Here is a 27,121-nt window from a genome sequence, read left to right as displayed (position 1 = left end):
TTCAACATTTCAAACATGCCTTTTAATAAGGCCAGTGTCGTGTCCTTGAAACGGGCCTTTTGAATATTTGTATCTACCGACAATAACAAATAACAGTACATGTAGGCCTATTTCAAATTAAATCTTTTGTGTTATTAACTTTTTAGCAGCGAGCAGGCGTATGTTTTGAACAATCATTAAGAAAGTCACATGACATAAAGGCGCTGTATCTCGTAACTGGTATACTGGTATATTAAATAAATAAAAAAAATTATATCACATGATATACATGATGTATATCATGTGACTTTCTTAATGATTGTTCAAAACATACACCTGCTCAGCAGATAAATCGCTGACTGTGGCACAGGGACTTTCTCATGACCATGTTTGTACAGTAACTGTAATTGATAAGAAAAGCCCTCAAGCTTTACGCAATGAATCATGTAGAGATACAAATTCCAGTTAGTTTGGAAATGACAGAGTGAACAAAAAACAACAGCGATGAATAAAATGCTGTCTTTATTTCTCCATATAGAAAAGAATTAAGTTAAATAGGGAAAGTCAAAAGTTCGGTGTCCTGTTTTCAACCGATGGTCCTTGATACATTAAACGTTTGTCCCATAAATGAAAAAAGATGTAACAAAATGTAAATACCATGTTCACAGTAATAAATATTCAAAACAAAATCTTTTGTACATTGACATAATATATAATCATATATATATATAATCATATGTGGTAAATTTTTTTTTCAAGTTTATCAAACATAAAATAATCAAACAAAAATGGCTGAATAACAGAATGATTGACTGCATTTATTCATTCCAAAGGCATTGGTAACCATGGCCATTCAGAGTTTGTAATAAATAAAATGTGATATTACCTCAAGATTGTAGTGCGTCACTGTAAAATAAAATACAAAAATCATAGTGCAAGTTTTTTTCTCTTTAGCAAAATACTCTTGCAATTTCCAAACTAAACAAACAGGAATGACAATGAGAGTGAACGTGTTGAGCAGCAGCACGTCCTGAACAACACTATCAGATCCTCTGAAGTCTTGGCAGCAAAGAAAATGCTTTCGCATAATGTGGAACCGTGGTCATTACTCAATGCCAGGTTTTTTTGGCAAGTTAATTCAAGACAAAACAACAACAAAACTCAGAAAAATCTTTGCAGTTTACACTCAGATCTGTCATGATCAGGCATCAAACCTGTTATGAGTTTGATTAAACATTTTGCAAGTCTGTGTGTACACATGCCTGTGTTCATCTGTCAACATGATAAAAAGAAATGCATAGAAAAGAATATTGACCAGTAGCAATGCTCAACCTAAAAGGATAAGCTGTCATGCAGCATTGTGCGAGACACGGAGAGCAAGGCAGACAGATGTAGAACGAGTGTGTCTTTTCATGAGTGACTGCCTCTACTTGCACTTTTCCCTGGCTTCCTGTCCCCCTCTGAAAACAGGAAACGAGGAGGGGGGGACTCCTCCCGTTTCCTGCTGGCCTGCAGGTGGCGCTGTCCTGCTCCCAGCCAGCAGCCCTGGATAAGTTTCCAATCTGGAGGATGTGGTGAGTCACACCTCTGCTCCCAGCTCTATGACCCCAGTCTCAATGATGGGCACCAGCTTGTCTTCCACCTGGACCAGCAGGATGGTCTTGTCGATATGGGAGCGGCCGGCTGGCTCCCGGCTGCAAGGCACCCACCGGTGAATAACCTGCGGCACAGGCAGGGTGAGCCAGATAGAAGGGAAGAGGGAGAGAGAGCGAGAGAAAGACAGACAAGTTAGGTCAGGGCGGGTGAGCCAAGCAGAAGGCAGACATGATGATAAACAGATATGAAGAGAAAGAAAGATATATGGAGTCAAGGAGTGAGAGAAGAAAAACGAGAGTACAAAAACCTCAAATGAGAGTGCAAAAGACCGGAAAAAAAGGACAGAAACGTGGAAAGAGAAACACACACGTATGACGGGATACAAACAATGTGTACGTGTGGCCTTCGCTGAATGAGCAAGAAAAGAAGCCAGAGAGAGCCATGCTGGTGTTAAGTGAAGGTTCCGTATACTCACATGTCCCTCCATGCCCTCCAGGGGGCTCCAGTCCCTCCAGCAGGTCCTCCCTGCCCTCAGCCTCACAGTCTCGTCAGGCCACTGCAGCTCCTTACGCTTCGACAGGTTGATGTTCTCCAGAACCTGGTTCACGTCCATGATCTGGGACGAACGGCACACAGGTCCACATTAGCTGTCAAAAACTGCTGGTGTAAATCATTATGGAATAACTGGAATATTACTTAAGGTTATTCGATATAAAATCTTAGTGCTCTGAGATAGTAAATGGATGGTGTGAATGATATATTTTTTATAAAATGTGAAATGGGAGATGATCAGAAGAGCCAGGTTTCCTAACCTGCACCCTATAGGAGATATCCTCCCTGCGCACAGAGGAGAGGGTGGGGTTGTGCTGGTGGGGGTGCTGGCTGAGGGGGTCTCCCACGGCGGTGCCCAGCCCGTCGCTCCCCAGCAGACCCACCAGGGTGTGGCGCTTGCAGGGCGGGATGCTGTGGCTGGAGAGAGAGGCGGAGGGCCCGGCAGGGTCGGGGCCGGGGCCCAGGCGCAGCTGCAGGGAGGTGGGCAGCGTGCGCAGGGACAGCTGGCTGGTGGAGGAGCGCCGGCAGGGCTCCAGGCCCGTGGCGGAGGTGCGGAGCGACGAGTGGCGGCTGCTGCTGTAGCGGTAGGAGGACGACTGGCTGGCCACGGAGGCGCGGGCTGGGGACTGGCGCACCAGGCCAGACTGCACCGACTGGGAGCTCTGACTGGTGCCTGACGAACGTTAACACAGACTCAGCATCGCCCAGCTAACACTGTTAGAACTTCAGATAGAACACAGACCTGCTACTCAGCATGAACCAGGTAATGTGCGCATGTGTAGGAGTTTAGGAGCGTGTAGTTGAGTGTGTGTCTGTGTGAGTGTGTGCGTGTAGTTCTCACCCAGGGAGTGTGGCTGGTAGGCCAGGGGAGGGGCCGGTCCGGACCCCCCTCCTTGGGACATGGAGCTCTGCTGGGAGTCACTCACCCCCGTCCCGTTCCCGCTGGCGCATGACAGGCCCCCTGCGTCCGAGTCCTCAATGTTCCCCCCGCTGTTACAGCCCGCGCCGCAGCCCTTACGCAGCCTGGCGGGGCAAGAAACCACCATTACACGACATCAACATGAACAACCACTATTACACTACATCAACATGAACAACAACTATTACACTACATCAACATGAACAACAACTATTACACTACATCAACATGAACAACCACTATTACACAACATCAACATGAACAACCACTATTACACTACAACATGAACAAACTTCAGCTATGTTCCATCAACATGAACAGACATTTCGTGATCATTAATAAACTGCTGTTCAATTCCATTACAATTAATGACTTCAAAAAGCCAAACTTAAGTTGGAGCCCACCAATATAAACATTAATAAACAATGTCTTCCATGAATATTAATAATCGTTATATCCCATTAAAAAGAATAAATAATGTTTATATATTCCATGAAAATTCATAAACAAATGTAATTGCTGTGGAGTAGACAGGTATTCTGTCGAGCCACAGATGCTAAACCAATCGGGAGAGAACCGGACCTGTGCCAGGTGTTGACAATGAAGTTCCTGATGTTTCCGCCGCTGATGGGCCCCCCCAGCACATGTCCCAGCTGGGGGTGAGAGTTGCAGTAGGAGGTGGTAAGCGGGGACACGTAGATGGGGTAGCCAATGGGCTGGTCGCACGATGAGTTGATCATGTTCCGCAGCGCCTGCTTGGCGTTCTGGATGCTTCCACGCTCCGGGTTCCTGTTCCTCAAAAACACCAGCTCCTGCTGCTGGCCCGCCCACAGCCCCCGCACACACTCCTTATTTACCTACACACACACGCGTGCAAACACACACCCGCACAGACACACACACAAGCTGGTTAACATACTGAAACAGTTTGAGATCCACCGGCTTAATCAACAGTCCAGACACCATTATTTCATTTCCTTCACTGTTACCTAGCTGTTAGTTCTGCACTCTCACTGTTTCCCAGCTGTTAGTTCTGCCCTCTCACTGTTACCTAGCTTTTAGCTTTGCCCACATCACTGTTACCTAGCTGTTAACTCTGCCCTCTTAACTGTTACCTAGCTGTTAGCTCTGCCCCCCAACTGTTACCTAGCTGTTAGCTCTGCCCCTAACTGTTACCTAGCTGTTAGCTCTGCCCCCCAACTGTTACCTAGCTGTTAACTCTGCCCTCTTAACTGTTACCTAGCTGTTAGCTCTGCCCCCCAACTGTTACCTAGCTGTTAGCTCTGCCCCCTAACTGTTACCTAGCTGTTAGCTTTGCCCACATCACTGTTACCTAGCTGTTAGCTCTGCCCCCCAACTGTTACCTAGCTGTTAGCTCTGCCTTCACTGTTCATCCATACCATCTCAGAGGTCTCTCTGTCAGTCCCCAGGCCTCCTGTCCACGCTGGTCTCACTCTCCTGTAGGGGAAAACTACACCTCTCTCACTGTCTCTTTCTCACCCCTCTTCCTCGCTCTGGCTTTCTCCCTCACTTCCTCTCCTGTAGGTTTAAAATGGATTTATCTTTTGATGTGGGATGTTCATCTCTCTCTCCCTGTCCCTCCTCCTCATCTCCCCCCTCCCTGTCCCACCTCCTCCCCCTCTCCGAGGCGCACCTTGATGACCCTGAAGCTGAGGAACCGTCTGTTAAGCATGATGATCTTGTACTCGTTGGTGCCCTCGTCCAGGACGTGTCTCAGCGCCAGCAGCGAGGGCGAGTTGGACAGCACGGCGCTGCGCCACGCCGGGTCGCCCTCGTGGGCGATGACCAGGTTCTGCTGGTGGGAAGTAATGGCCTGGAACAACACCGCCGGCTCCTCGTACTCGTCTGGGGACGTGAAGTGATCCTGAGAGAGACCGGAGGGTGAGACACGGAGACAAGGGTGGAGGAATGGCTTCATGCATCAGGCTTGATATATATTCAGAAGTGGGATTTAAACCCAGGACAAGGGCACAGAAGTGGGTTCTCCTAAACGACAAGTCTTCAGAAGTGGGTCATCTCTCCAGCGGTGGAAGTGAGGAGCTCACCTGGTGCAGCTTGAGGGACATGCGTATCCCAGGAACCACCACCTTCCTCAGGAGTTCCATATCTGCAAAGATCCACTCGTCCCTCACCGAGGAGATGCGGAAGTCTCCCTTGAAGAGCGCATGCAGGCCGTACAGGAAGGACTCCAAGTTACTGAGTGGGGAGAGAGGGAGAGAAGAGGATACTAAAGCGAGGGAAATAACGCATCATTTACACAATGGACCCGCAAGACAACACTAACCAACACAACCACGGTTGTTTTATGCAGTGACTTCCTTAGAGGAGGGGATGATCTGGTGTCTGCTGTCTGACAGGTGAGTGCGCGTGAGACAGGAGTGTGTGCTGTGCATGCGTGAGACAGGAGTGTGTGCTGTGCGTGCGTGCGTGAGACAGGAGTGTGTGCTGTGCGTGCGTGAGACAGGTGTGTGCTGTGCGTGCGTGCGTGAGACAGGAGTGTGTGCTGTGCGTGCGTGAGACAGGAGTGTGTGCTGTGCGTGCGTGAGACAGGAGTGTGTGCTGTGCGTGCGTGAGACAGGAGTGTGTGCTGTGCGTGCGTGAGACAGGAGTGTGTGCTGTGCTTGCGTGATACAGGAGTGTGTGCTGTGCGTGCGTGAGACAGGAGTGTGTGCTGTGCGTGCGTGAGACAGGAGTGTGTGCTGTGCGTGCGTGAGACAGGAGTGTGTGCTGTGCGTGCGTGAGACAGGAGTGTGTGCTGTGCGTGCGTGAGACAGGAGTGTGTGCTGTGCGTGCGTGAGACAGGAGTGTGTGCTGTGCGTGCGTGAGACAGGAGTGTGTGCTGTGCATGCGTGAGACAGGAGTGTGTGCTGTGCGTGCGTGAGACAGGAGTGTGTGCTGTGCGTGCGTGAGACAGGAGTGTGTGCTGTGCGTGCGTGAGACAGGAGTGTGTGCTGTGCGTGCGTGAGACAGGAGTGTGTGCTGTGCGTGCGTGAGACAGGAGTGTGTGCTGTGCGTGCGTGAGACAGGAGTGTGTGCTGTGCGTGCGTGAGACAGGAGTGTGTGCTGTGCGTGCGTGAGACAGGAGTGTGTGCTGTGCGTGCGTGAGACAGGAGTGTGTGCTGTGCGGGTACCTGGACATGTGGTGGGCTGCGGTTCCCAGGGCCCTCCTGCCCAGCACACAGAGACCGAAGCACAGCAGCACCAGAGATGAGTCCTTCTCACTGTCCAGCGGCTGGAGACACGAGGGGAGAAGGCCCAAGATGGGAGAGAGAAGAGGGAGAAGGAAAGTGAGAGAGCTCCAGGTCTTAAAAAGCATTTTATCCCCCTCAACTAACGTGATGAACCACCTGTGATTGATGATATTAAAGTATTGCGGCGCCAGATATCCAACCTTGGCTCTCCTTGAGTTGCAGTACTGGATCCAGGCGAGGTACACCGCACAGAAGCTGTCCCTGGAGATTCCGGCCAGCCGGTGGTCGTAGTCCTCGTCGATGTTGGGGTTGAAGGTGGGGTCCAGATCCACGTAGTTCCGCTCTCCGCAGCCCCGCAGGCCCTCCCTCACACTCTCGTTGGCCAGCCAGTCCTCCAGCCTGGGTGAGGCCAGCACGTAGTATATGATGCCCTGAGCACAAGAGAAGAACAGCGTGGTGATGATGCAGGTACAGGTATACGGGTGCGGCTGGTGTGACAGGTGTACAGGAGTGACAGGTGCACTAGTGAACACTCACCTTGACGTAGTAGGTGGTGAGGATGCGTCGCAGGTCGAACACCTGCAGCATTGAGGCGGCGCTGTTGTCTGTGATGCTGTAGCCTTCCAGGACGTACTTGGTGACCAGGACCTCCCAGGCCAGCCAGCGCTGGCCGAAGGCCGCGTTGAAGGACAGCAGGTGGGGCATGTGACCGGGCTCACAGCAACAGCACGCCTCGTCCTCCTCCACGCCCTCCGTGATGGCCTCCACCTCCCTCTGCTGGCAGTACGTACCTGGCAGGGCCAAGACAAACATTGTCACCTCCACTCAGAGAGAAACACCGTCACCTCAACTCAGAGAGAGCTGTGAGAATGATTAAGTGCCGAGTCACCAACCCTCCCTCCCTCGCTCACCCCTGAACTCCAGGCCTCGGAGCTGGAAGGTGACCAGGCCGTTGCCCGTCTCGATGATGTGCACCAGGGCGTTGAGGTAGTCGGAGGCCAGGATGAAGCAGTCCCCGGTGGTGTAGTTCCCCCAGCGGCCCAGCAGCAGGTCCCCGCTCAGGCTGTGCTGCAGCGAGCGCGTCAGGTGCTCGTAGAAGATGGAGTTCAGGTTGTTGTCGTCGGAGCCTGGGGGAAGGAGGGCGGAAAGGAAGGAAGAGAGCTTCATAAAAAGGGACCATTGCGTCTGGAAAGGGGGAGTTTGATTGAATAAAGGAACCCATTTAACAGTCCGGGACGATGATTTGAGAGGGTTATCTTGCCCCCAAACCTGGGTTGCGATCCAGCTGGGAGGCCAGGCGAGTGTTGGAGTGGTCGACTCTCTTGGTGCTGAAACGGCAAAAACAGTCACATCGGAACACATCAGAAACACCGACAGACACCCGCCCCCTGAACGAAGCACACGCGACGAGACGGGGAGATCGTACTTGTAGTCTCTCTCCCAGAACTTGACAGGGCGGACGTAGGAGGTGATGAAGATGGCACTGCCCAGGAAGGGGTTGAGAGGCGTGGAGAACACCGCTGACACCAGGGCCTGAACGAACAGCATGGCAGAGTCTGGGACGGGACGCTGAGTCAAGGATCTTCAAGTCACACACACGTGACACATCACACTCAGTCCCCCAGAAGCCATTTCGAATCATTTAAAACCTCTTTCAGTGACAAAACCCACAGAGCATTGCAGCGAGTTCTGAGGAGCGAGGATACGAGGCACGGCGAAGGGCTGGGCGAAGGCGTGGAAGGCGGAGCCCCAGGTGATCTGCCAGGGAGCGATGTAGGTGTAGACGAAACGCAGCTTGTAGAACAGCTCCCACAGCTGCAGAGGACACAAACAAGGACCATGAGAACTGGGCCCTCTGTGGGACCCTGTGACCTCTCTGTGACCTCTCTATGACCTGGGACATCAACATGAACTCCGACAGCTACAGCCGACGCTAACTCTTACAGCCGCAGAGAACACAGACAAGAAGAAGGAGGATGAACCTCGGCATGACCTCTCTATGACCTGGAACCTCTATAAGACCTGGGACGTCTACAAGGCCTGTGACCTGTCTATGACCTGTAAATGACAGTACAGTGAACACGGCTTGGAAACAGCTTGGCCAATTAGAGGGGATTGCGTTTGAACCCGCCCCCTTCGGGAAGCGGCGAAGGATTAACGCGACACGCATGACCTCTGACCTTGCTGAAGACGACAGACATGAGGAAGAGGTCCAGCAGCAGGGTCTCGGAGAGGTGGCGGTAGTCGAAGGTGAAGAAGAGGACAGTGAAGAGGACGGTCACGTACTGGTAGGTGGGGCTGCTGTAGGACGACCGCAGCAGCTTCAGCCCCGCCACGGTGATCATCAGAGCTCCCACCCTGGGGGGGGGGGGTCACACAGGGGTCATACAGGGTTTATGCAAGACCACAAAGGGTTCACGAGACAACACAGGGTTCATACAAGGTTTCCACAGGGTTCGTACAGGGTTCATAAGAGATATGAGATGAGATTTAATGAGAAATATGAGATGAGATTTAATCGTGATTTAGTCATCAGTTTAATAAACTAGAAGAGATCATGAATTAACAATTGAACTCGCAAAAGAAAATGCTGTTCAATGTTTTGTGTGTTTGTGTTGAATGTAGGACTGAATTGTTCTGAATACCATCATAAATGAAAGACTCAACATTAGATTGTGGCTTCTACACAGTTTAGGTTGACTGAATGCCTGTTAAACTACTGGCGCCATCAAAAACTACAACTAAAGCAATACCACTAGAACCAGGAAGTGAGGTGTACAGGAAGCAGCAGGGGGCAGCAGCAGGACTCACTCAGTGTCCAGCTTGCGAGGGCTGGCCAGCTCCTGGGCACTGCCGCTCAGCTCGTTCAGGATGACCAGGGGATACAGGACGTTCTTCTCCAGGAACTGCAGCCACACCTGCAGCTTCTCAAACCACATCACATGGGCTGCACCTGGGAGGGAGGGATGGAGGGAGGGTGAGAGGGAGGGTGAGAGGGAGGGATTGAGGAAGAGAGGGGTTAGGCACTGGCCTGATAAGGATGCTTACAAGATTCTATAGTATGAAATGCCATTCTAAGATTCTACTTTATGAAAAGCGTGGTGTGCTTGGGAGACTCACCCCTGACCTCGAACTGGTAGTACTCCTTGGTTTTGAGCAGGGGGTGTGAGAAGCAGTACCAGGGCAGCTGCTTGCGGGCCTGTGGCAGCAGGTAGTGAGTGAGGAGGCCCACAGCCCCCAGGAGGCCGTAGAGGACGTAGCTGAGGAAAGGCTGGGGGGGGGGAGAGAGCAGTCAGTCCATCAGGAACCACAGGGGACCAGGTCCACGCTGAGCGGTCTGCCAGTGTACTGTGTTATTATTACCTGCAGAGCTATGAACACTGTGCTGACATGGATGGCGAAGTAGAGCACAGCGATGACCACACACACAATCAGGTCTGACTGGAGACGCTCGTTCTGTTGGGGGGGGGGGAGACGGGGGGGGGGGGAGACGACATGTTAGGAGGAGGCCTGGCGGGTGGAGGATGGACCACAGCATCAGAGTTAGAGACTGGACCTGAGGTCTCCTGTCGGATGGTCAACTCACCAGCGAGGCCTTCAGCTTCTCTGGAAGAGGGTCCTGGACCTCAGACAGAGGGTCTTCCGGGTTCTTGTCTTTCAGGTTGGGGAGAATCTTGGACTGCACCAGTGAGCTGGGAGGAGAGGAGAGGCCATGAATATAGAACCGACTATCACAGTGTTCAGGGACATGTTTATCCCAGAGGATCAACCGTGAACAGCACCAACTGTTGATCTAGAATGTTCCGTTATGTCGAGACATTCAGCAACAAGCTCCGATTCAGCCCTCGAGGGGCCCGACCAGCGCTGTTGTGTTTACGTCTACTTATCACCACGGTAACGGGCAGGCGCTCACATGAGGACGGAGGGGTCGCTGCTTTGGCGGCTGAGGTGATAGGAGACGGCCACCAGGAGGCCGCAGAACACCGAGAACAACACCGGGATGTGCTGGGGCTCCCATGTCTCCTGGAGGGACACACACACACACACACACGGACACAGCCATGCACGCAAGTACAGACAGTCACACGCAAACCCACAGAGACACAATTATTTTAACTTTGTGGAGCATGAAAACAAAGTAGTGATGGACCTAAATGAAAAAAGAAAAAAAACTTGAGTATGCACTTGGCTGAAAACCAAAACCGTTGCCCGACTAACCACCAAAATATGAAAACTGTTAGAACATCTAATCCTTGATTTTCTGCTGTACCTTCCACATGCACTACTTGTATGTCTCTCTGGATAAAGGAGCCTGCTAAATGAATACAATGGGAAATGTCTGGTCAGGTGGGAGGTTGGAGGTCACCTTCAGGGCTCCGTAGCAAAGGCCGTACAGCAGCGCCACGGTTACGCCACTGCGCAGCACGCTGTAGAGCGCTGACAGGAGACTGGTGGAGGCTGGGGAGCAGACAGACAGGTCAGCAGATAGTCAGGTCGGACAGACCGCAGCTGAGAGGACTCACCGTTTCCCCCAAACACGTGGATGTCCAGCTGCTCAAACAGGTACATGAGGAAGGTGTTGACCTGCGGCAGCAGCCCCATGAAGAACACCACAGGAAAGCAGAGAGTGAACACTGTGGACCGAGACAAGACCAGGGTTAGTGATATGCAGACTTTCTGTATACACGAAGCCTGTGTCTCAGTGAGGTCAAGAGGTCGCTCCGTGGGCCGCTGGAAGGACACATATAGATCTAGGAATGCACTCTGTACAACCTCTGGAGAGCGAATAAGTAGATAATGGTCTCCAAACTCAGTTATGACCGCATCACCTGCGGACCGTTTCCCATGTGCATCATTCGTGGAATGTGTACTGTTTAAGGGCATGTTTTGGTGGTTACTACATCTGTCTGTAGTGTACTGTCCAGCTTATGTATATAATTGCCATCGGAGAGACATGTTATTTACTCATGCTAGCCACTCTGTTGTGGATTGGTGGCATGATCCGACGTCGAGCTAATAAAACCGAGTCAACACTTTTATATTGTCGTACATCCTTGGCCTGCCTTGACAGAGATCTCATCCTTACAGTTAGTGTTGGAGCAGGAGGTAGGGCCTGGGGTGAAGGTTTACTGTTGGGGCTTTTGTTGAGGACGTCTTGTGGTAGTGGTGGAGTTAAGGTTAGTGTTGGGGGTTAGTGTTGAGGTAGCGCTGGGGCTAGCGTTGAGGTAGCGCTGGGGCTAGCGTCGGGGCAGCGCTCGGGGACGGTGTTGAGGGTTCTGCACTGTGACCTCACCTATGACCATGTCGCGGGCGGAGGCCAGCAGCAGGGAGCTGGTGAGCGCCACGCCATACAGGGTGACGCGGGAGGAGCTGGTCCTCTCGCTGCCGTAGTGGAGAGCCCAGATGAGGCCGCAGCACAGGCAGAAGTACACGGGCCGGCTGTACGCTATGATGCGGTTGTGGCCCTGAGAACCGTGAGAGGGGGAGAGGAGGGATGAGCACCAGTAGAAGTGTTAGTTGTTGAGAGCGCGCGAGAGAGAGAGAGAGGGCGAGAGAGAGAGAGAGAGAGAGAGAGAGAGAGAGAGAGAGAGAGAGAGAGAGAGAGAGAGAGAGAGAGAGAGAGAGAGAGAGAGAGAGAGAGAGAGAGAGAGAGAGAGAGAGAGCAAGGAGGGAAAAGGGGGGGACAGAGAAGAGAGGGAGAGCGAAGAAGCGAGTGTGAGGCAGTCTGCAGGTTTCGCCCTCGGGGTGGGCGTGTGTGTGAGAGCGAAAACGCTCCCAGTGCGCGTTTATACACCAACAATCACGTTACATCAATCATGTCAAACCCTTCCCAAACACTGTCTGGACTGTCTGTGAGAGACAGAGAGAGCGACAGATAGAGAGAGAGACAGATGTGAGTTGGGGATGGAGGAAGAATGAGGGAAGAGAGATAGAGAGATAAAGAGAGTTGGACAGAGAGATAAAGAGAGAGACAGAGAGGGGGTCTGTAGTCTAACCCTTGTTGGCTATTTAAAGTCAGTGCCTGAAGCAGAGTTGGAGTTTCATTAATAAAAGACACAGTCGGAGGACAGAGTAGGAGGGGAAAGGGGGGGAAGGAGAGGAGAGCGGCTAGGAGGAGAGTCGAGTGGAGGGAGGGGTGGAGGGAGTAGGGCCGCATCCCACACAGTCAACCCTCCTGACTAAGAGGGTCACGATGAATCTTGGCAGCATTATATTAGGACTTGTTACCACGGGGGGGGACACTCACATGTCGAGGTGAGGAGGAGTCTGGCTGAACACTCTGAGAAAAGAGCAGAAAAACCTAATTAACAGCCAACAATTGTAAACACCAATTGGGGGGGGGGGGGAGACAGCCAGGATGTAAACCCAGAGGATGACCGACTGCTGGTCATTCGTCACCTTCAGTAGAGAGTACTGGCAGCTGGCAATGACAAGGCAGAACTGAAAGACCCAGATGTCGGTGAAGAAGCCGTGGACCAGCAGAACCGAACCCAGGAAGGCCACCAGGATGGCCAACAGCACCGCCAGCACGTTCTCAACAACCTCGCGGTTCCTGTCACAGAAACAGGGAGATAACGTTCACACAACGAGCAGCGAGAGAATATCTGATATCTGAAACAGCTTCTAGAAGAGGTATGTCATCTCCTATCAGTCTAGCTCTCCCTCTCACCTGTGACCTGTCTGCCTCTCACCTGTGACCTGTCTGGCTCTCACCTGTGACCTGTAGCTCTCCCTCTCACCTGTGACCTGTCTGCCTCTCACCTGTGACCTGTCTGCCTCTCACCTGTGACCTGTCTGCCTCTCACCTGTGACCTGTCTGCCTCTCACCTGTGACCTGTCTGCCTCTCACCTGTGACCTGTCTGCCTCTCACCTGTGACCTGTCTGCCTCTCACCTGTGACCTGTCTGTCTCTCACCTGTGACCTGTCTGCCTCTCACCTGTGACCTGTCTGCCTCTCACCTGTGACCCGTCTGCCTCTCACCTGTGACCCGTCTGCCTCTCACCTGTGACCCGTCTGCCTCTCACCTGTGACCCGTCTGCCTCTCACCTGTGACCTGTCTGCCTCTCACCTGTGACCCGTCTGCCTCTCACCTGTGACCCGTCTGCCTCTCACCTGTGACCTGTCTCCTTGGTCTAGTGGTCCCTGGTCTAACTCTAAGACTCGCCTGGTCTTCCTGGTCTAGCCCCAGACTCACCTGATTTAGCTCCTGTCTCACCTGGTCTAGTTGGTCTAGCCCCAGACTCACCTGATTTAGCTCCTGTCTCACCTGGTCTAGTTGGTCTAGCCCCAGACTCACCTGATTTAGCTCCTGTCTCACCTGGTCTAGCCCCGGACTCACCTGTCGAACAGCGCCAGCAGTGTGAGCCTGTCGAAGTGCAGGCCCACCCAGAGGTAGGGCAGCAGCCAGAAGCGGTAGTACTGCTTTGCCTTGCGGGCGGCGGCGGCAGGGTCGGCGGGGCCCAGCGGGGCGTCCTGCAGCTCGGGGCTCAGGTCTGTGTCCTGCTGCTCCAGCAGCTCTGGGTCCATGGTCAGGAGACGGTTCAGACGGATCTGGGGGGACGCACAGCCGGGTGAGGACGAGGTGGCACACGCCATGAGACACGCACACGTCGTGTGGAGGGGGCACAGCTGTGAGAGGTCGAGGTAGCACACGCAATGATAGAAATGCACACTGTCACATACACACACATAGCCTAGGGGAGGGACAGATGACCCTGTGTGAGAGGTAGCACACACATACATAGACACAGACATGTATACATAAACACACACACAGTGGCGGAGCACTCACCAGGTCGTGGGGGTTGAAGCGTACTGAGGTAGAGCTGGAGAGGTGGGAGTCCGTGTCCCTGAGGAGCAGACGGACAGACAGACAGACAGACAGGCTGTGAGGGCTGAGACAGCTGGCTGGCTGGACTGTTCTGTCAGTACCGCTGGGTGTCTCGCCTGGCACTCACCATATGTTGTTGGAGGCTCGTCTGGTGGCCGGTTCGAAGTTGACCAGGGACATGTCGCAGCCCCCCGCCTCGTACAGAGAGGGGGTTAACTTCCCTGGAAGGCAAGCCGGCACACACTCACAAGGTCGCCTACAGGCAGCTGAGGCGCACACAGTGCTTAATCACATTTACATGTTCCTCATTTAGCACACACTTTTATTCAAGGCGACAACAATGAGACCTAATGATCCAATCCGCCATCCAAACGTTTACAGTCGTTTTCGCAACAAGCAATTCATTATATATATTGCAAATATATACAAAACATGGATGACTTAGTACATCCACACGTGCCCTATTCCCCTTGGTGCCCCCATGTAGGGGTTTCATTTAAGGTGTTCAGTCATATTGTGTGGGTGTTTGCCCTCGTCTGCCCTACCAAAGTCCTCCTGCAGGCTGGTGGCTCCCACAGTGGACGCCTTGTCCTGGGAGCCCTCCAGGTGAGCACTTCCGTTCCTGGCCAGCAGGGAGGCGCTAGCGCTCAGCACGGTCACCTGGGACGGCGTTCGCGAGGGCTGACCTTTCACCTGGGAGGCAGAAGGCTGGGAGGCCTGCCCCAGGGCCTCCTGGAGACTGGCGGAGGAGGAGGAGGAGAGCGGGAAGGGGGTGGGGGGAGGGGCGGAGATGAGAGAGGGGAGTTGGTACACGATAAGAGCCGACGGGATGGAGTCTGGGGACGGATAGTCCAGACTAGTCCAGAGGCAATCAGACAGGTCAAAGATGCAGAGATAGGGAGGGAGGGACAGAATGGCAGGGGAGAGACGGAGAGAGAGAGATGTTTGGAAAGAGGGATGAATGGTTGGATAGAGGGAGGGAGAGAGAAAAAAAGAGGTATGAAGGGAGGGAGAGAGAGAGAGAGAGAGAGAGAGAGAGAGAGGGATGGAGATAGAGATAAAGGGACGGATGGAGGGAGAGGGAGGGATAGGCAAAAGGGCACACACGGGTGAGTATAACACGAACAGACAAACAGACATGTAAGAGAGAGAGAGAGAGAGAGATAAGGGTAAGAATCCCAGAAAAGGAACACAACACTAAACCCTGTTAAGAGAGAAACGGTTGAGGAAGAGAGGACCGGGAACCTGAGAAGAGAAGCAGGAGTCCCACACGCACACGCGGAGCAGGGAGGAAGAGCCTGCTCACGTTGCACACCGGGAGACCGGACCCCGGGGGTGCTGGGTTACACTGCGTACGGTCCTGCGGTGGGGGGGGGGGGGGGGGGGGGACTGCCGAGGGCTGAGAAGAAGGGCAGGACGGGCAATGGGTTTGATATTGGCTGGGGATTGGTGGAAACTGGAAACTGGTTTTACATTTTGCAAGCTTATTGACCCCTTATTGGCAGACTTGGATCTCCTTGCTTAGCATTTCTGCGGCTCAGCTTTTTGGAAATGTGACCTTGTCATGAGGAAGGGGGCAAAAAGAGGAGAGAGTTTTCTGGGAAGGAATAACTCCAATTCAGCAGGAGAAAACAACCAGGGTGTGTTGCAGGACTAGTCTAGGACATCTAGGCAGACTAGAGGACAACTAGGTATACATCTGCTGACCTAACCCTCCAGGAAACAGTATACTAACATTACATGATAGTGCCTTTTGTCATTTAGCTGAAGCTTTCGTTCAAACTGACAAATTATGCACGCAGAAAGCACATCTGTTACTCAAGGATCATAGTTCAGTATAGCATAGTTCTATCGTTACACAACTAAGATGACAGACAATGCAGAGGAACTAGGACAGCCAGTGACACCCCTCCCATCTGCAACGAGGTAACCTAAGGACGCTTGTCGCAAAGGACAAACTGCTTATCGTTTATTTTCCTATGGGGGCCACTTTCTCAGGGGCAGGCAGCTTACTCCAAGGATTTGGAAGAAGATCGATATCCCCCCGCCCCCCCCCGCCCCCGCCCAGAGTGTTTACTGGGAAGGACACGGCAGCTGGATTCAGGACGATTATTACAGAGACTATCGTACTCACACTAGCGAGAGCCGAGGGAACAAAGTCCTGAACAGGGATGTGGTGTTTACAGCGTGACGACAGGGTTGCCAGGGGTCTCACGTGCTTGGGAACACGACAGGAAACGGATTGGGTTTGGAAGCGAGGTGGGAAGAAACGAGGTGTGCAAAACGTGCTGATGCAGAGCACAGAGAGGGCAGTGCCATGGCAACGACACAGCACTCCACGGCAGAGGTCCAATGGGGCCCGGCATAAAGGGGTTGAATGGAGGATGGACATGGAGGATGGGCAGGGAGGATGGGCATGGAGGATGGGCAGGGAGGATGGGCATGGAGGATGGACATGGAGGATGGACAGGGAGGATGGACAGGGAGGATGGACAGGGAGGATGGGCATGGAGGATGGGCAGGGAGGATGGGCATGGAGGATGGGCATGGAGGATGGGCATGGAGGATGGGCATGGAGGATGGACAGGGAGGATGGGCAGGGAGGATGGACAGGGAGGATGGGCATGGAGGATGGACATGGAGGATGGACAGGGAGGATGGACATGGAGGATGGACAGGGAGGATGGGCATGGAGGATGGGCAGGGAGGATGGGCATGGAGGATGGGCATGGAGGATGGGCATGGAGGATGGGCATGGAGGATGGGCATGGAGGATGGACAGGGAGGATGGGCAGGGAGGATGGACAGGGAGGATGGGCATGGAGGATGGGCAGGGAGGATGGACAGGGAGGATGGGCAGGGAGGATGGGCAGGGAGGATGGGCATGGAGGATGGGCAGGGAGGATGGACAGGGAGGATGGGCAGGGAGGATGGACAGGGAGGATGGACAGATAGGATGGACATGGAGGATGGACAGGGAGGATGGGCATGGAGGATGGGCAGGGAGGATGGGCATGGAGGATGGGCATGGAGGATGGACAGGGAGGATGGGCAGGGAGGATGGGCATGGAGGATGGACATGGAGGATGGAGGATGGGCAGGGAGGATGGGCAGGGAGGATGGACATGGTGGATGGGCAGGGAGGATGGGCAGGGAGGATGGACATGGAGGATGGACATGGAGGATGGACATGGAGGATGGACAGGGAAGATGGGCATGGAAGATGGGCAGGGAGGATGGGCATGGAGGATGGGCATGGAGGATGGGCATGGAGGATGGACAGGGAGGATGGACAGGGAGGATGGACAGGGAGGATGGGCATGGAGGATGGGCAGGGAGGATGGGCAGGGAGGATGGACATGGAGGATGGGCATGGAGGATGGACAGGGAGGATGGACAGGGAGGATGGGCATGGAGGATGGGCAGGGAGGATGGACATGGAGGATGGACAGGGAGGATGGGCAGGGAGGATGGACATGGAGGATGGGCATGGAGGATGGGCAGGGAGGATGGGCAGGGAGGATGGACAGGGAGGATGGGCAGGGAGGATGGGCAGGGAGGATGGGCAGGGAGGATGGGCAGGGAGGATGGACATGGAGGATGGACATGGAGGATGGGCAGGGAGGATGGACAGGGAGGATGGGCAGGGAGGATGGACATGGAGGATGGGCAGGGAGGATGGGCAGGGAGGATGGACAGGGAGGATGGGCAGGGAGGATGGGCAGGGAGGATGGGCAGGGAGGATGGACAGGGAGGATGGACAGGGAGAATGGACATGGAGGATGGACATGGAGGATGGGCAGGGAGGATGGGCAGGGAGGATGGACAGGGAGGATGGGCAGGGAGGATGGGCAGGGAGGATGGGCAGGGAGGATGGGCAGGGAGGATGGGCAGGGAGGATGGACATGGAGGATGGACATGGAGGAGCAGGAGGAGAGGAAGCTGGCATGCTCCTCACCAACACCTAGGACCCAGACAGGGTTCCTGGCCCATGCACAGGCCGAGCCCCAGCCCCAGCCAGAGCAACAGTCCCCAGGCCGAACCTCAGCTCCACTCCCTGCCCCCAGGCCTAAGCCCACACCCAGCCCGAGCCTCAGTCCTAGCCCCAGCTTACCTGAGAGGAGATCCGATGAGGGAGGCGGGGGGCGTGGGGTTACTTCCTGCGTTGTGGCGTCGACGCACCGCCTGCCGCCGGAACGTGCTGCGCTCGCGGCGGAACGTGACCGCCTCCTCGCTCCCTGGGGCTGAGACAGAGAGAGAGACAAAGAGAGACAGAGAGACAGAGAGAGGGGAGATATGTGTCAGTATGGTTTCCTCACTACCACGCTCCCGACTAGTAGGACAGGCAGAGGCTGAGATGCCCCTGCAAGCCAACAGGGGGCGCTATATAGGTGTGTATATCTACACATATCCAGCACACGCACAATATCTATAACCAGCATCATGGCCACAACAACAACTTTTACAACATCTGAACTTCAGACAGAAGCTGTGATTAGAACACATGATCAGATTTCAGAACACCGTCCCAGCCAAAGTTCAGGAGTTTCCCTTGCACAACGTGACCCCTCCCACACAGACGGCCCCTGGGATTCATAAATCCGCTTCGGCAAAAGTCACATCGGGACGGAAATATGAAACACCCTGACTATCCTCCCATGCCAGCCAGTCATGGGAAAGCTTCCACGACACCAGCGTTGTACAGTATGCTAGCAACACAGCCAGGGTGACCCAGACACCCTGACTCATACAGCCAACACAAGGCATCCACCAGTGACTATCAGTCAACAGCTGCATCATAAACAGTAGCCCACGCACCGAGGACAGCAAACACACTGTGTGGAAGGAGAAACAAACGCCCAACGAAGCTGTTATTAAGTTACTTAGAATGTAGAAGGAACAGATGCTACAGAGGAGATGCTGTTTCTAACCTGGAGGGAGAGAGAAACAGTCTATAGTAGAGATGCTGTTTCTAACCTGGAGGGAGAGAGAAACAGTCTATAGTAGAGATGCTGTTTCTAACTTGGAGGGAGAGAGAAACAGTCTATAGTAGAGATGCTGTTTCTAACTTGGAGGGAGAGAGAAACAGTCTACAGTAGAGATGCTGTTTCTAACCTGGGGGGAGAGAGAAATACAGTCTACAGAGAAGATCCAGTGTTTCTAACTTTGGTACAAAGGAGACACGGTCCAGTCTTTCTGCTAGAGACTCACATGAGGAGCTCTGTTGTTGCTCTCCATGGTAACTCCACTGACACTGGGTCTCTCCATGGTAACTCCACTGACACTGGGTCTTCCGTCCAGGCTCACACAAAGGCAACAATAGACCAATCTTGGGGCCTACTCACCGCCTGAGCCTCAGGCATCATTATAGGGCTGGAAACTCATCGTACTACCATCTTTCACGATGGTACCTAGTTTAATACTACCACTGCCTCTAACAGGTTCGACATCATTACCAAAGGTGATATGGTAATTATATAGTTAAACCACAGCTTTAATGAGGCCTTGGGTACTAAGGAAAAAGAAGGTAATAATTATAATGTATTCATTTAGCAGTAGCCTTCATCCAAAGTGATGAAGGGTAATGTGTGATAAGTGATAAGTAAATATGCTTTCAAATGCTCTAACCACTGAGCTATACTCCTATAGCTATAACCCTAATGTTCTAACCACTAAGCTCTATCCCTATCCCCCAATATAATGTGTTCAAATGTTCCCACTGACTCTATAAAAGATGTGCTGTGGTTCATCTCCTAACTGGAGGTTTATTTTATGCAGCCGAAGATCATTCAGCTCTGAACCAAAAGAAGGGAAGGGGGGGGGGCATTTTGTGAACTTAAGTTAGTTAAGTTAGTGTTGAACACTGACAGAAAGAATAGGGTGTTCCCCTGTACACTGCCTGTGAGATACAGTGTTTCAGTGAACAAGTGTTTCAGTTTTTGAGTGTTTCAATGTCTGGGTGTTACAGTGTTTCAGCTACAGTGTTTCAGTGACGGCGAGTTACAGTGTTTGGGTGGCGGGGTGTTTGGCCCCAGGCTGGTCAGTACCTACCCCGTGAGGAGACAGCCGTGGCGTCCTGAGGCTCGGAGAATGCTATCTGATTGGGCAGACTGTTTCTAGAGCGCGTCACGGACTCCAGCTGGGAGGCCCGTCCCAACAGGGACGCCGCGTCCAGAACCTCCCCCTCTTTAGCCTCCAGGTCCGACTTGGAGGTGGTGAGAGGGCGGGCCCCGGCCGGCGCCCCCAGGCGGTGGGGGTCATTAAGGCAGGCCGCCGTGCCGCTATCTAGACTCAGCACTCTGGCATGCGTTTTGGCACTGCCCGTGCTGGGGGTGCGACGAGAGGCCCGCCGCTTCCCCCCGGCCCGCCCGCCCCCCTCGGCCCCCGCCACAGTCTTGGCCGAGGAGGCGGCGTGCTTGGCTCGGAGGGTGCGGTAGCGTCCGTCAGGGGAGTGGCATGAGTGCGAGGTGTTGCTGGAGGAGCTGTCTGTGCTGAGGTGGTGGGCGGAGTGCAGGCTGGAGGCACAGCTCAGCTCGCTCTGGTCGCTCGAGTCCTCCTCCCCGCCCCCGGCGAACACGGTGCTGCGGGGCTTTGCGATGCCACGCAGGGACATGTAGTCCCGGTGGCGGCTGGCGTCGAAGCTGCTCGCTCGCTTCTTGCCCGTCCGCCGCCGCCCGCTGCTGCGCCCGGCTGCCGCGGAGGAGGTCCGCTGGACCAGATTGGCTGATTTGGGTCGCACGTCATCCTTCTCCCGCTCCCTGCCCGAGCCACAGGGTGAGCCGTCAGCGCTGGTCCGGGCGCCAGGCTCCTCCTGGGCGGCTGCGGGCTCGGCGGTGTCCGGGGCGGCGGGGGGCGCCGCCTGGGCGGGTTGCTTGGCGGTCAGCTCGTTGGCGTGAGGGTTTTTATTGGCCTCTCTGGAGGGCAGACCAGGCAGGCATCTGGAGCTGCTGCTGCTGCCCAGGCTGGACGTCCTGCCCGCAGCTGAGAGGGGAGGCTCCGCCCCGCGCTCCGCCCCACGCTCCGCCCCTCGCTCCGCCCTGCGCTCCCGCCCGTGCTCGTCCCCTGACAGCGACAGCAGGCTCTCCACGTGGGTGGAGCTGGTCTGCTCGCTGTGGAAGCTGCTGACCGTGCTGTTGGTGTCTCGGTCCGTCCCGCTGCAGTAGCTCTCTGTGGAGCCGCTGCTGCGTGTGCTCAGGCTACGCAGGCTGTCCGCGCTGCGCTCCCCGCCCCTACCTCCCCCCCGGCCTCCTCCACCCGCCTCCCCCTGATACAGCCCTGAGGCCCTCTCCCCGGCCTCCCTGGAGGCTGAGCGCGCCAGGCGCCGGGGGTCCTGGTGTCTGTAGCACTCTGTCCCTGAGGTGGAGGCCACGGCGTGGTCCTGCTGGTAGGGTCTCTCTGCCCCCTCCCTTGCCCTTTCCCCCGGTCCCGTCCTGGGGGGCCTGGCGGCCTCCAGCTCACACACGGGGTCCAGGCCCCCCCTCCGGGGCGGGGGGTACAGACTGAAGTCCGGGAGGGAGGGGTCAGGGAAGGCCGAGCCGGCCGAGCTGGAGGTCCGCGGCAGGCCCCGCGAACGAGGCTCCTTCCTGAAAGACTGGGAGGGCATGGGCCCTCGGGCACTCGGATCTGTGTCGCAGGAAGTGGAAAGGGATTGGCTGAAATGGTGTGTGGTGGAGCTGCAGAGATCCGAGGGGTCCCTCGACAGTTCTGGAGGGCCCAGGGAGGTAGAGGGCTGCATGGAGGCAAACGAGTCGTTGGAGACAAGGCAGTACATCTTTGGGTCTGACATCAAGTCTACAGAGAGGGAGAGAAAACAGGAAGGAGGACGCAGTGAGTGAAGTATTGCTGCTATAAAAACCTCATGTTTTATTGTGTAGACCAGGTGGTTAGGGCAGGTGGAGATCTCACCATGATCCTGGCTACAGCTCTGAATCAGAGTCAAGCTGATGTCATCTGAGGTCTTACCCACCTCTCCTCCTGCAGAGACAGAGGGATGAAGAGATGGCAGTTTTCATCTCTTATTCATCCATGTCACACCCTCTCTTTCTAGACAACCCCCAACTCATAGACAAATATAGACACATACACAAAAATACAGAGAGAGGCGCACACACACTCCCAAACTCCCAGCACGGTTAGCCTCCTTACCTCCCTCCTCTCAAAAGCTCTTTGGACACTCTTTAAACTGTACCACTGCGATGAGTTAAGAACTGGAGATGTAGAAAGGTCTTTTGAAAGGTAGCCCTGTGTAGCTAGCCCTGTGTAGCTAGCCCTGTGTAGCTAGCCCTGAGTAGCGAGATCTGTGTAGATAACTGTATGTAGCTAGCCCTGTGTACTGTAGTTAGGCCAGTGAAGGTATCCCTGAGTTGCTAGCTCTGTGAACTGTAGCTAGCCCTTGGTTGCTAGTCCTTGAGCAAGACACTGAACCCCAAGTTGCTCCTGAAGGGCAGGCCTGCCCCTTGCATGGCCGCTCTGCCACTGTCAGTGAGTGAGTGTGTGTGAATGAGAGGCAAATATGTAAAGCGCTTTGGGTGCCGCTATGGTACAAAAAAAGTGCTATATAAATGCAGTCCATTCACCATTATACTTTAGCTACCCCTGAGTAGATAGCCCTGTGTACTATAACTAGCCTTCAGTAGCTAGCCCTGAGTTCAAAGTGTGAGTAGATGCCAGCCCTCCGGAGGAGCAGATTAATGAGCTCAGCCACACTTGAGTCCTCATCCCACTTCAGCCCTCTTCCTGTCACTGGCTGGCTAATTAGAATGGCTCTGGGAGGACCTGCTGAATAACTGACCCTGTGAGTCGCCTCGCTTCCACACACCAACGGGCTGGAAGAGCAACTGTATACGTGTTCCCTCCACCTCTCCCCCATTCCATCTCGTCCTGATCTCCATCCCTCCCTCTTTCTCCCCTCCCCTCTCCCTCGTTCTACATTGTCTCCCTCTACCTCAATAAAAGTACACTAGAGTGAGGCCGACTCCCCTGCCGGTGCTTCGTTTTTTTTATGCAAAGAACGTTGTCTTTGCAAAGCCAGCACCTTGCTGTTTATAGAGCTGCCACATCTTGGTGTGACTGGAGGTGAGGGTGGTGCTGAGTCAGACCACATCCCCCTGCAGAGCGAGCACAGCAGCGGTCTGTGATGCATCGTCAACACGAACGCACCACAGGGTCACCGGGAGGGGAGGAGTGAAGACCAGACTGACTAAGGAAGAACTGAGAGCCTCAGGTCCCTCCCAGTAAGAATCTCTGCTTGCTTGTTGGTCAAAACGTTCAAATACAATCTTATGAGTATAGACTTTATTACAAGCAAAGTCTCAAAGGACTTCATAGTTGCCTGCAGATGAGCACTGATAACCAACCTAAAACCTCAGAGAAGTTGCATGGATTGAGTGTGAATGCTGCAAACACATCTGGTATTCCAGGTAAGGAGCAACACAGTGGGGGGGGTTACCTTTGGCTGTGGTCGTTCCTCCATGGTTAGAAGTGATCTGAATGAAGAGAGGCAGAAAGGAGCAGCGACGTCAGAACACACTTGCCTCAATGACAACTAACCCCTGCACAGGTGCCACTGTGAAGACGGCCAGTGTCAGAATCAAGCATAAACCACAGCTGAGACAGCAGCAGACAAAAATAAACCGATCTTTTATCAATACCCCCCACTCTGACCCTTGATCCCAGTGTGAAGTGCCTTAGAGGCACGACAGAGCAGATGGGAGATAACAGGCTGATGAGTGACTCAAGGACAAAGCACTCAGGAGGGAGGTGAGGGGGCTCCAGGGTTAAAAATAAGTACCTAGGATATTAATCCTCACTTTGATTCTGAGGGGTAATAATGTACCCATCAGTAGCCCAGATAATAAGAATCAAGTTGAAGTTAACTATTTATATGTTTCAATGCCCTCTCAGGGCCCCTGGGTCCCTCTGCCCACCTGGTTAATAGTGTTTCCTGCCAGTTAAGGCCCCGCCCCAACTGACCTGGTGGCTGGAGTCCATCCCAGTGTAAGAGTTTCTGGAGCTGCAGTCCACTGGTGGTGTCTCCTGTCTGATGAAGTCTGCCATCTCAATACCCCCACCAGGGTCACTGTACACACACACACACACACACACACACACACACACACACACACACACACACACACACACACACACACACACACGCAAGTACACACACATACATGAATGCATGCATGCATGGACACGGACATACACAAATGGACGCACGTACGCAATGCACGCACACACACACACACACACACACACAGTCTCATTAGTTACCTGCCAGTACAACAATGTACTCGACCATGATTACAGGCTCCCCTGAAGTAATGATGCTACAAATTATGTAACCTAACATGGCAATATATTGCTGTAATTAAATGGGAGTAGTTAAGAATATAAAACAGGACAACACATTCTAGCGGCTATATATAGCCTAGCTGTGCTCATTTCACCAATCGGTATGCAAGAACAAACCACAGGCCAAAAACGACAACTTTTCGGATTGATGAAAGTGTTTCATAAGAGAGCGTGTGAAACTATTACACAGAGGCACCAGACATCCTGAGTTTGAACAGAGCGTTACTGAAGGTCTGGAAGAAGGGGAACGTGTGGGTGGCTTTAAAAACACAGCCTCATTCATGCGAGTTGGCTTGTCTTTTGTAAACCCTGCGGTTGAAGGATCTCATAGTTCTCCAAGGTTTTCCCTTTTCTCAGCATCCTGCTCTGTACTCCTTCAGGAATGTGCCAATGAGTCACTTTTTCACAGGCAGTAAAAAACAAAAGAACCTCTGGGGTTTTCATTCCAGCACCATGAGAGCCGTTTCCCCCGCGTCACAACGACACTCTGTCCTGAGGTCAGGAGGCTGTTCATCTGCACTGCGTGTCTGTTAACTCACCACACCATCAGAACCTTGGCCTCATGGTCCTGACAAATCTAGAGGAAACGACCTCAGTGGTCTGGATGACATCACCCACCTCACAAAATTAAAACAGACTTGTTTTGCATTTTTCCCCACTCTGCAGCCCTTTTCCAGCCTGATGGATTGCACTTTTCAGCACACAACAGCCTTCACGAAAGTAATGATACAATTAAGGCAATCCTTATCCGGATAACCTTTGACCCTTACCCTGGGCCGTTGCTGTCCTCTTGGCGTGTGGCACTTCCGTCGTTGCCCCCTTCTGTGCTGGCTCTGCCGCCCTGCGTCTCCTTGGCCCGGTGCTCCACCACCTCCCCCTCATCCAGGGCATGGTGGAGGCGGTAGTTCACCGTCTTCAGCAGCAGAAACATGGCCGCAATCACACCACAGTAGATCCCTACAATCACCATTGTAGGGGGCAAGGCCTAGAAAGAAACACATGTCAGGCGTCGGATTAAAAAAGGAACAGCTTTTAACATTGCAATTAAACTGTCCAATGATAATGATGCCATTAAATGACTAGCAGGTATTTAATTCAATTAATCTGCTTATTCATAATACCGTACTGGGGGTTATTGAGTAAGCAACCTCATCTTGACATTAACATCTGTTTTAGAACTTGTTTTAAGTACAATGGAGATGCATGTATGTTCTGTTATTATTAGCTGCTCAAACATTTCTACTAAATATATACTACGAGGCTGGCCATTTGGTAACTTCCTCTCCTGAAATAGAACTGGTGTCTCTGCTAACTCTGGCAAACCAAAGCAAAGTCAACTAGAAACATTCATGTTGATAGGACATTTGGGTTTGAGTTAACCCCAAAGATAAAAATCTGTTATACTTTCACCGTAAGCTTTAACATATATATGTAAATAGCTGACATTGACAGCAGTTTCAAAATCACATTCACATTGCCATACACTAGTAGCTCATTGCTCACTGTCAAGATGAACATTTTTATTGCTATGTAGTGGCAGGGGTCCATCTGGACGAGTTTGTACAAACTAACATTAGGGTTTAGGTCATTCCTGGAACCATGTTTCGTTGTAGTTGCATTATTTTTAGTTTTATGGGGGGACTAAAATTAGTCGAGTCCATCTTTATGTTTATCTTTGTTTTAATTCTGAGATTAAAATTACAGACAATGTGATTTCTGTTTGGGAAAATCACTTTGATGCGTTCATGCAAGTAAATAGTTTTATTCCAACATGCAGTGAATAAACTGGCCCAGTTCTATTATGAAAATGACAGCCAGTCAATTTGCTAGCAAGCTATTTCGTTTGCATTTATAATTATAATATAGGATCTAGGTATACGTGACAGCACAAACAACAATAACAAAAACTGTAAAATTAGACTGAGCAGAATGTGCATCGTTGCGCGACTTTGTCTTGTATCCACACATACAAATCTCTGCGTTTATTTACTTGAAATATGCATATTCCAAACAAAAGAACCTCTTAGCTGATGGCTAACTAGCTATCCAAACACTGTACCAGTCTATGTCAACCAGACTAGCTAGCTAGCAATACTACGTGCTACTACGTTATCGGTATGCTAACGGTACTGTAGTAGAGGGTCGAGTTGTATTCATAATATGGGACAGCATCCCACAACCAAACGGTTCCACGAACAAAGAAGAGAAACAGTTTCTTACCATGTAAAGCGTAAAGGGAAAACATAACAGGAAAAGCCAGATGTAGAGGTGCAAAGCATTGACAAATGTATTTTGATGGGGGTCGTAATACCATCCGCCTGTGATTGAAGCCCAGACCCCCTGTCTGAGGATCTGAAGTGTTTGAGACCCCATGTTTTATCCCCTTCGTATCCTTGAAGAAATGACAAAATAAAAGGGGTGACACGAACGCTAGCCGTCGTGAAACATGACAAACAGTGCACTGTTTTCAGACACTGGCCTGAACATCCCCACTGCAGCCATCTTCTCTGCAGCTAGCCAGCTGGGGCACTGTTCTTGGTCCTCCAGTCAAAAGTCTGCTATCCCACCACGCCCTGCGTGCGGTTTCTTCTTCCTATCATAATCGCAAAGGTGATATTTCAATAAATAGCTCCACCATGTGGTATCACTAAGTAGTAAATTAAGAAAACCCACCAAAT

General features: G+C 52.8%; 1 protein-coding gene across 2 annotated transcripts; it reads right to left on the bottom strand.

Annotated features, from left to right (window-relative positions):
- Positions 1 to 490: 490 nt before the first annotated feature.
- On the bottom strand, positions 491 to 26,999 carry pcnx1 (pecanex 1). Of its 2 annotated transcripts, none has more exons than XM_062468857.1 (36): positions 26,664 to 26,999; positions 25,214 to 25,428; positions 24,063 to 24,168; positions 23,539 to 23,575; positions 21,996 to 22,064; positions 20,142 to 21,881; positions 18,205 to 18,334; positions 14,636 to 14,946; positions 14,218 to 14,311; positions 14,052 to 14,109; positions 13,599 to 13,810; positions 12,658 to 12,811; positions 12,506 to 12,538; positions 11,552 to 11,723; positions 10,782 to 10,892; positions 10,625 to 10,716; positions 10,172 to 10,281; positions 9,845 to 9,950; positions 9,622 to 9,714; positions 9,379 to 9,529; positions 9,070 to 9,211; positions 8,439 to 8,616; positions 7,965 to 8,073; positions 7,685 to 7,814; positions 7,528 to 7,586; positions 7,170 to 7,385; positions 6,796 to 7,049; positions 6,459 to 6,689; positions 6,199 to 6,299; positions 5,113 to 5,263; positions 4,701 to 4,931; positions 3,629 to 3,903; positions 2,969 to 3,150; positions 2,388 to 2,800; positions 2,051 to 2,191; positions 491 to 1,699 (listed from the first exon to the last, which is right to left on the bottom strand). In XM_062468857.1, the coding sequence occupies exons 1-36, from the start codon at positions 26,814 to 26,816 to the stop codon at positions 1,559 to 1,561; spliced, it is 7,101 nt and encodes a 2,366-aa protein (XP_062324841.1). In that variant the 5' UTR covers positions 26,817 to 26,999; the 3' UTR covers positions 491 to 1,558. The 2 variants fall into 2 exon arrangements, with proteins under 2 accessions (XP_062324841.1, XP_062324842.1); XM_062468858.1 differs by having other exon boundaries at positions 14,636 to 14,829.
- Positions 27,000 to 27,121: the final 122 nt, after the last annotated feature.

The sequence above is a fragment of the Osmerus eperlanus genome, chromosome 9 (genome assembly GCF_963692335.1).
Source record: "Osmerus eperlanus chromosome 9, fOsmEpe2.1, whole genome shotgun sequence".
NCBI classification, from domain to species: domain Eukaryota; kingdom Metazoa; phylum Chordata; class Actinopteri; order Osmeriformes; family Osmeridae; genus Osmerus; species Osmerus eperlanus.
This window is presented reverse-complemented; position numbering and strand designations above follow the sequence as displayed.

Coding starts and splice junctions, on each gene's coding strand:
- pcnx1 (XM_062468857.1), bottom strand. CDS start 26,816: ATGGGGTCTCAAACACTTCAGATCCTCAGACAGGGGGTCTGGGCTTCA. Junction 10,717..10,781: donor CCACGTGTTTGGGGGAAACG/GTGAGTCCTCTC, acceptor TCTGCTCCCCAG/CCTCCACCAGTCTCCTGTCA. Junction 2,801..2,968: donor CTACCAGCCACACTCCCTGG/GTGAGAACTACA, acceptor AACGTTCGTCAG/GCACCAGTCAGAGCTCCCAG.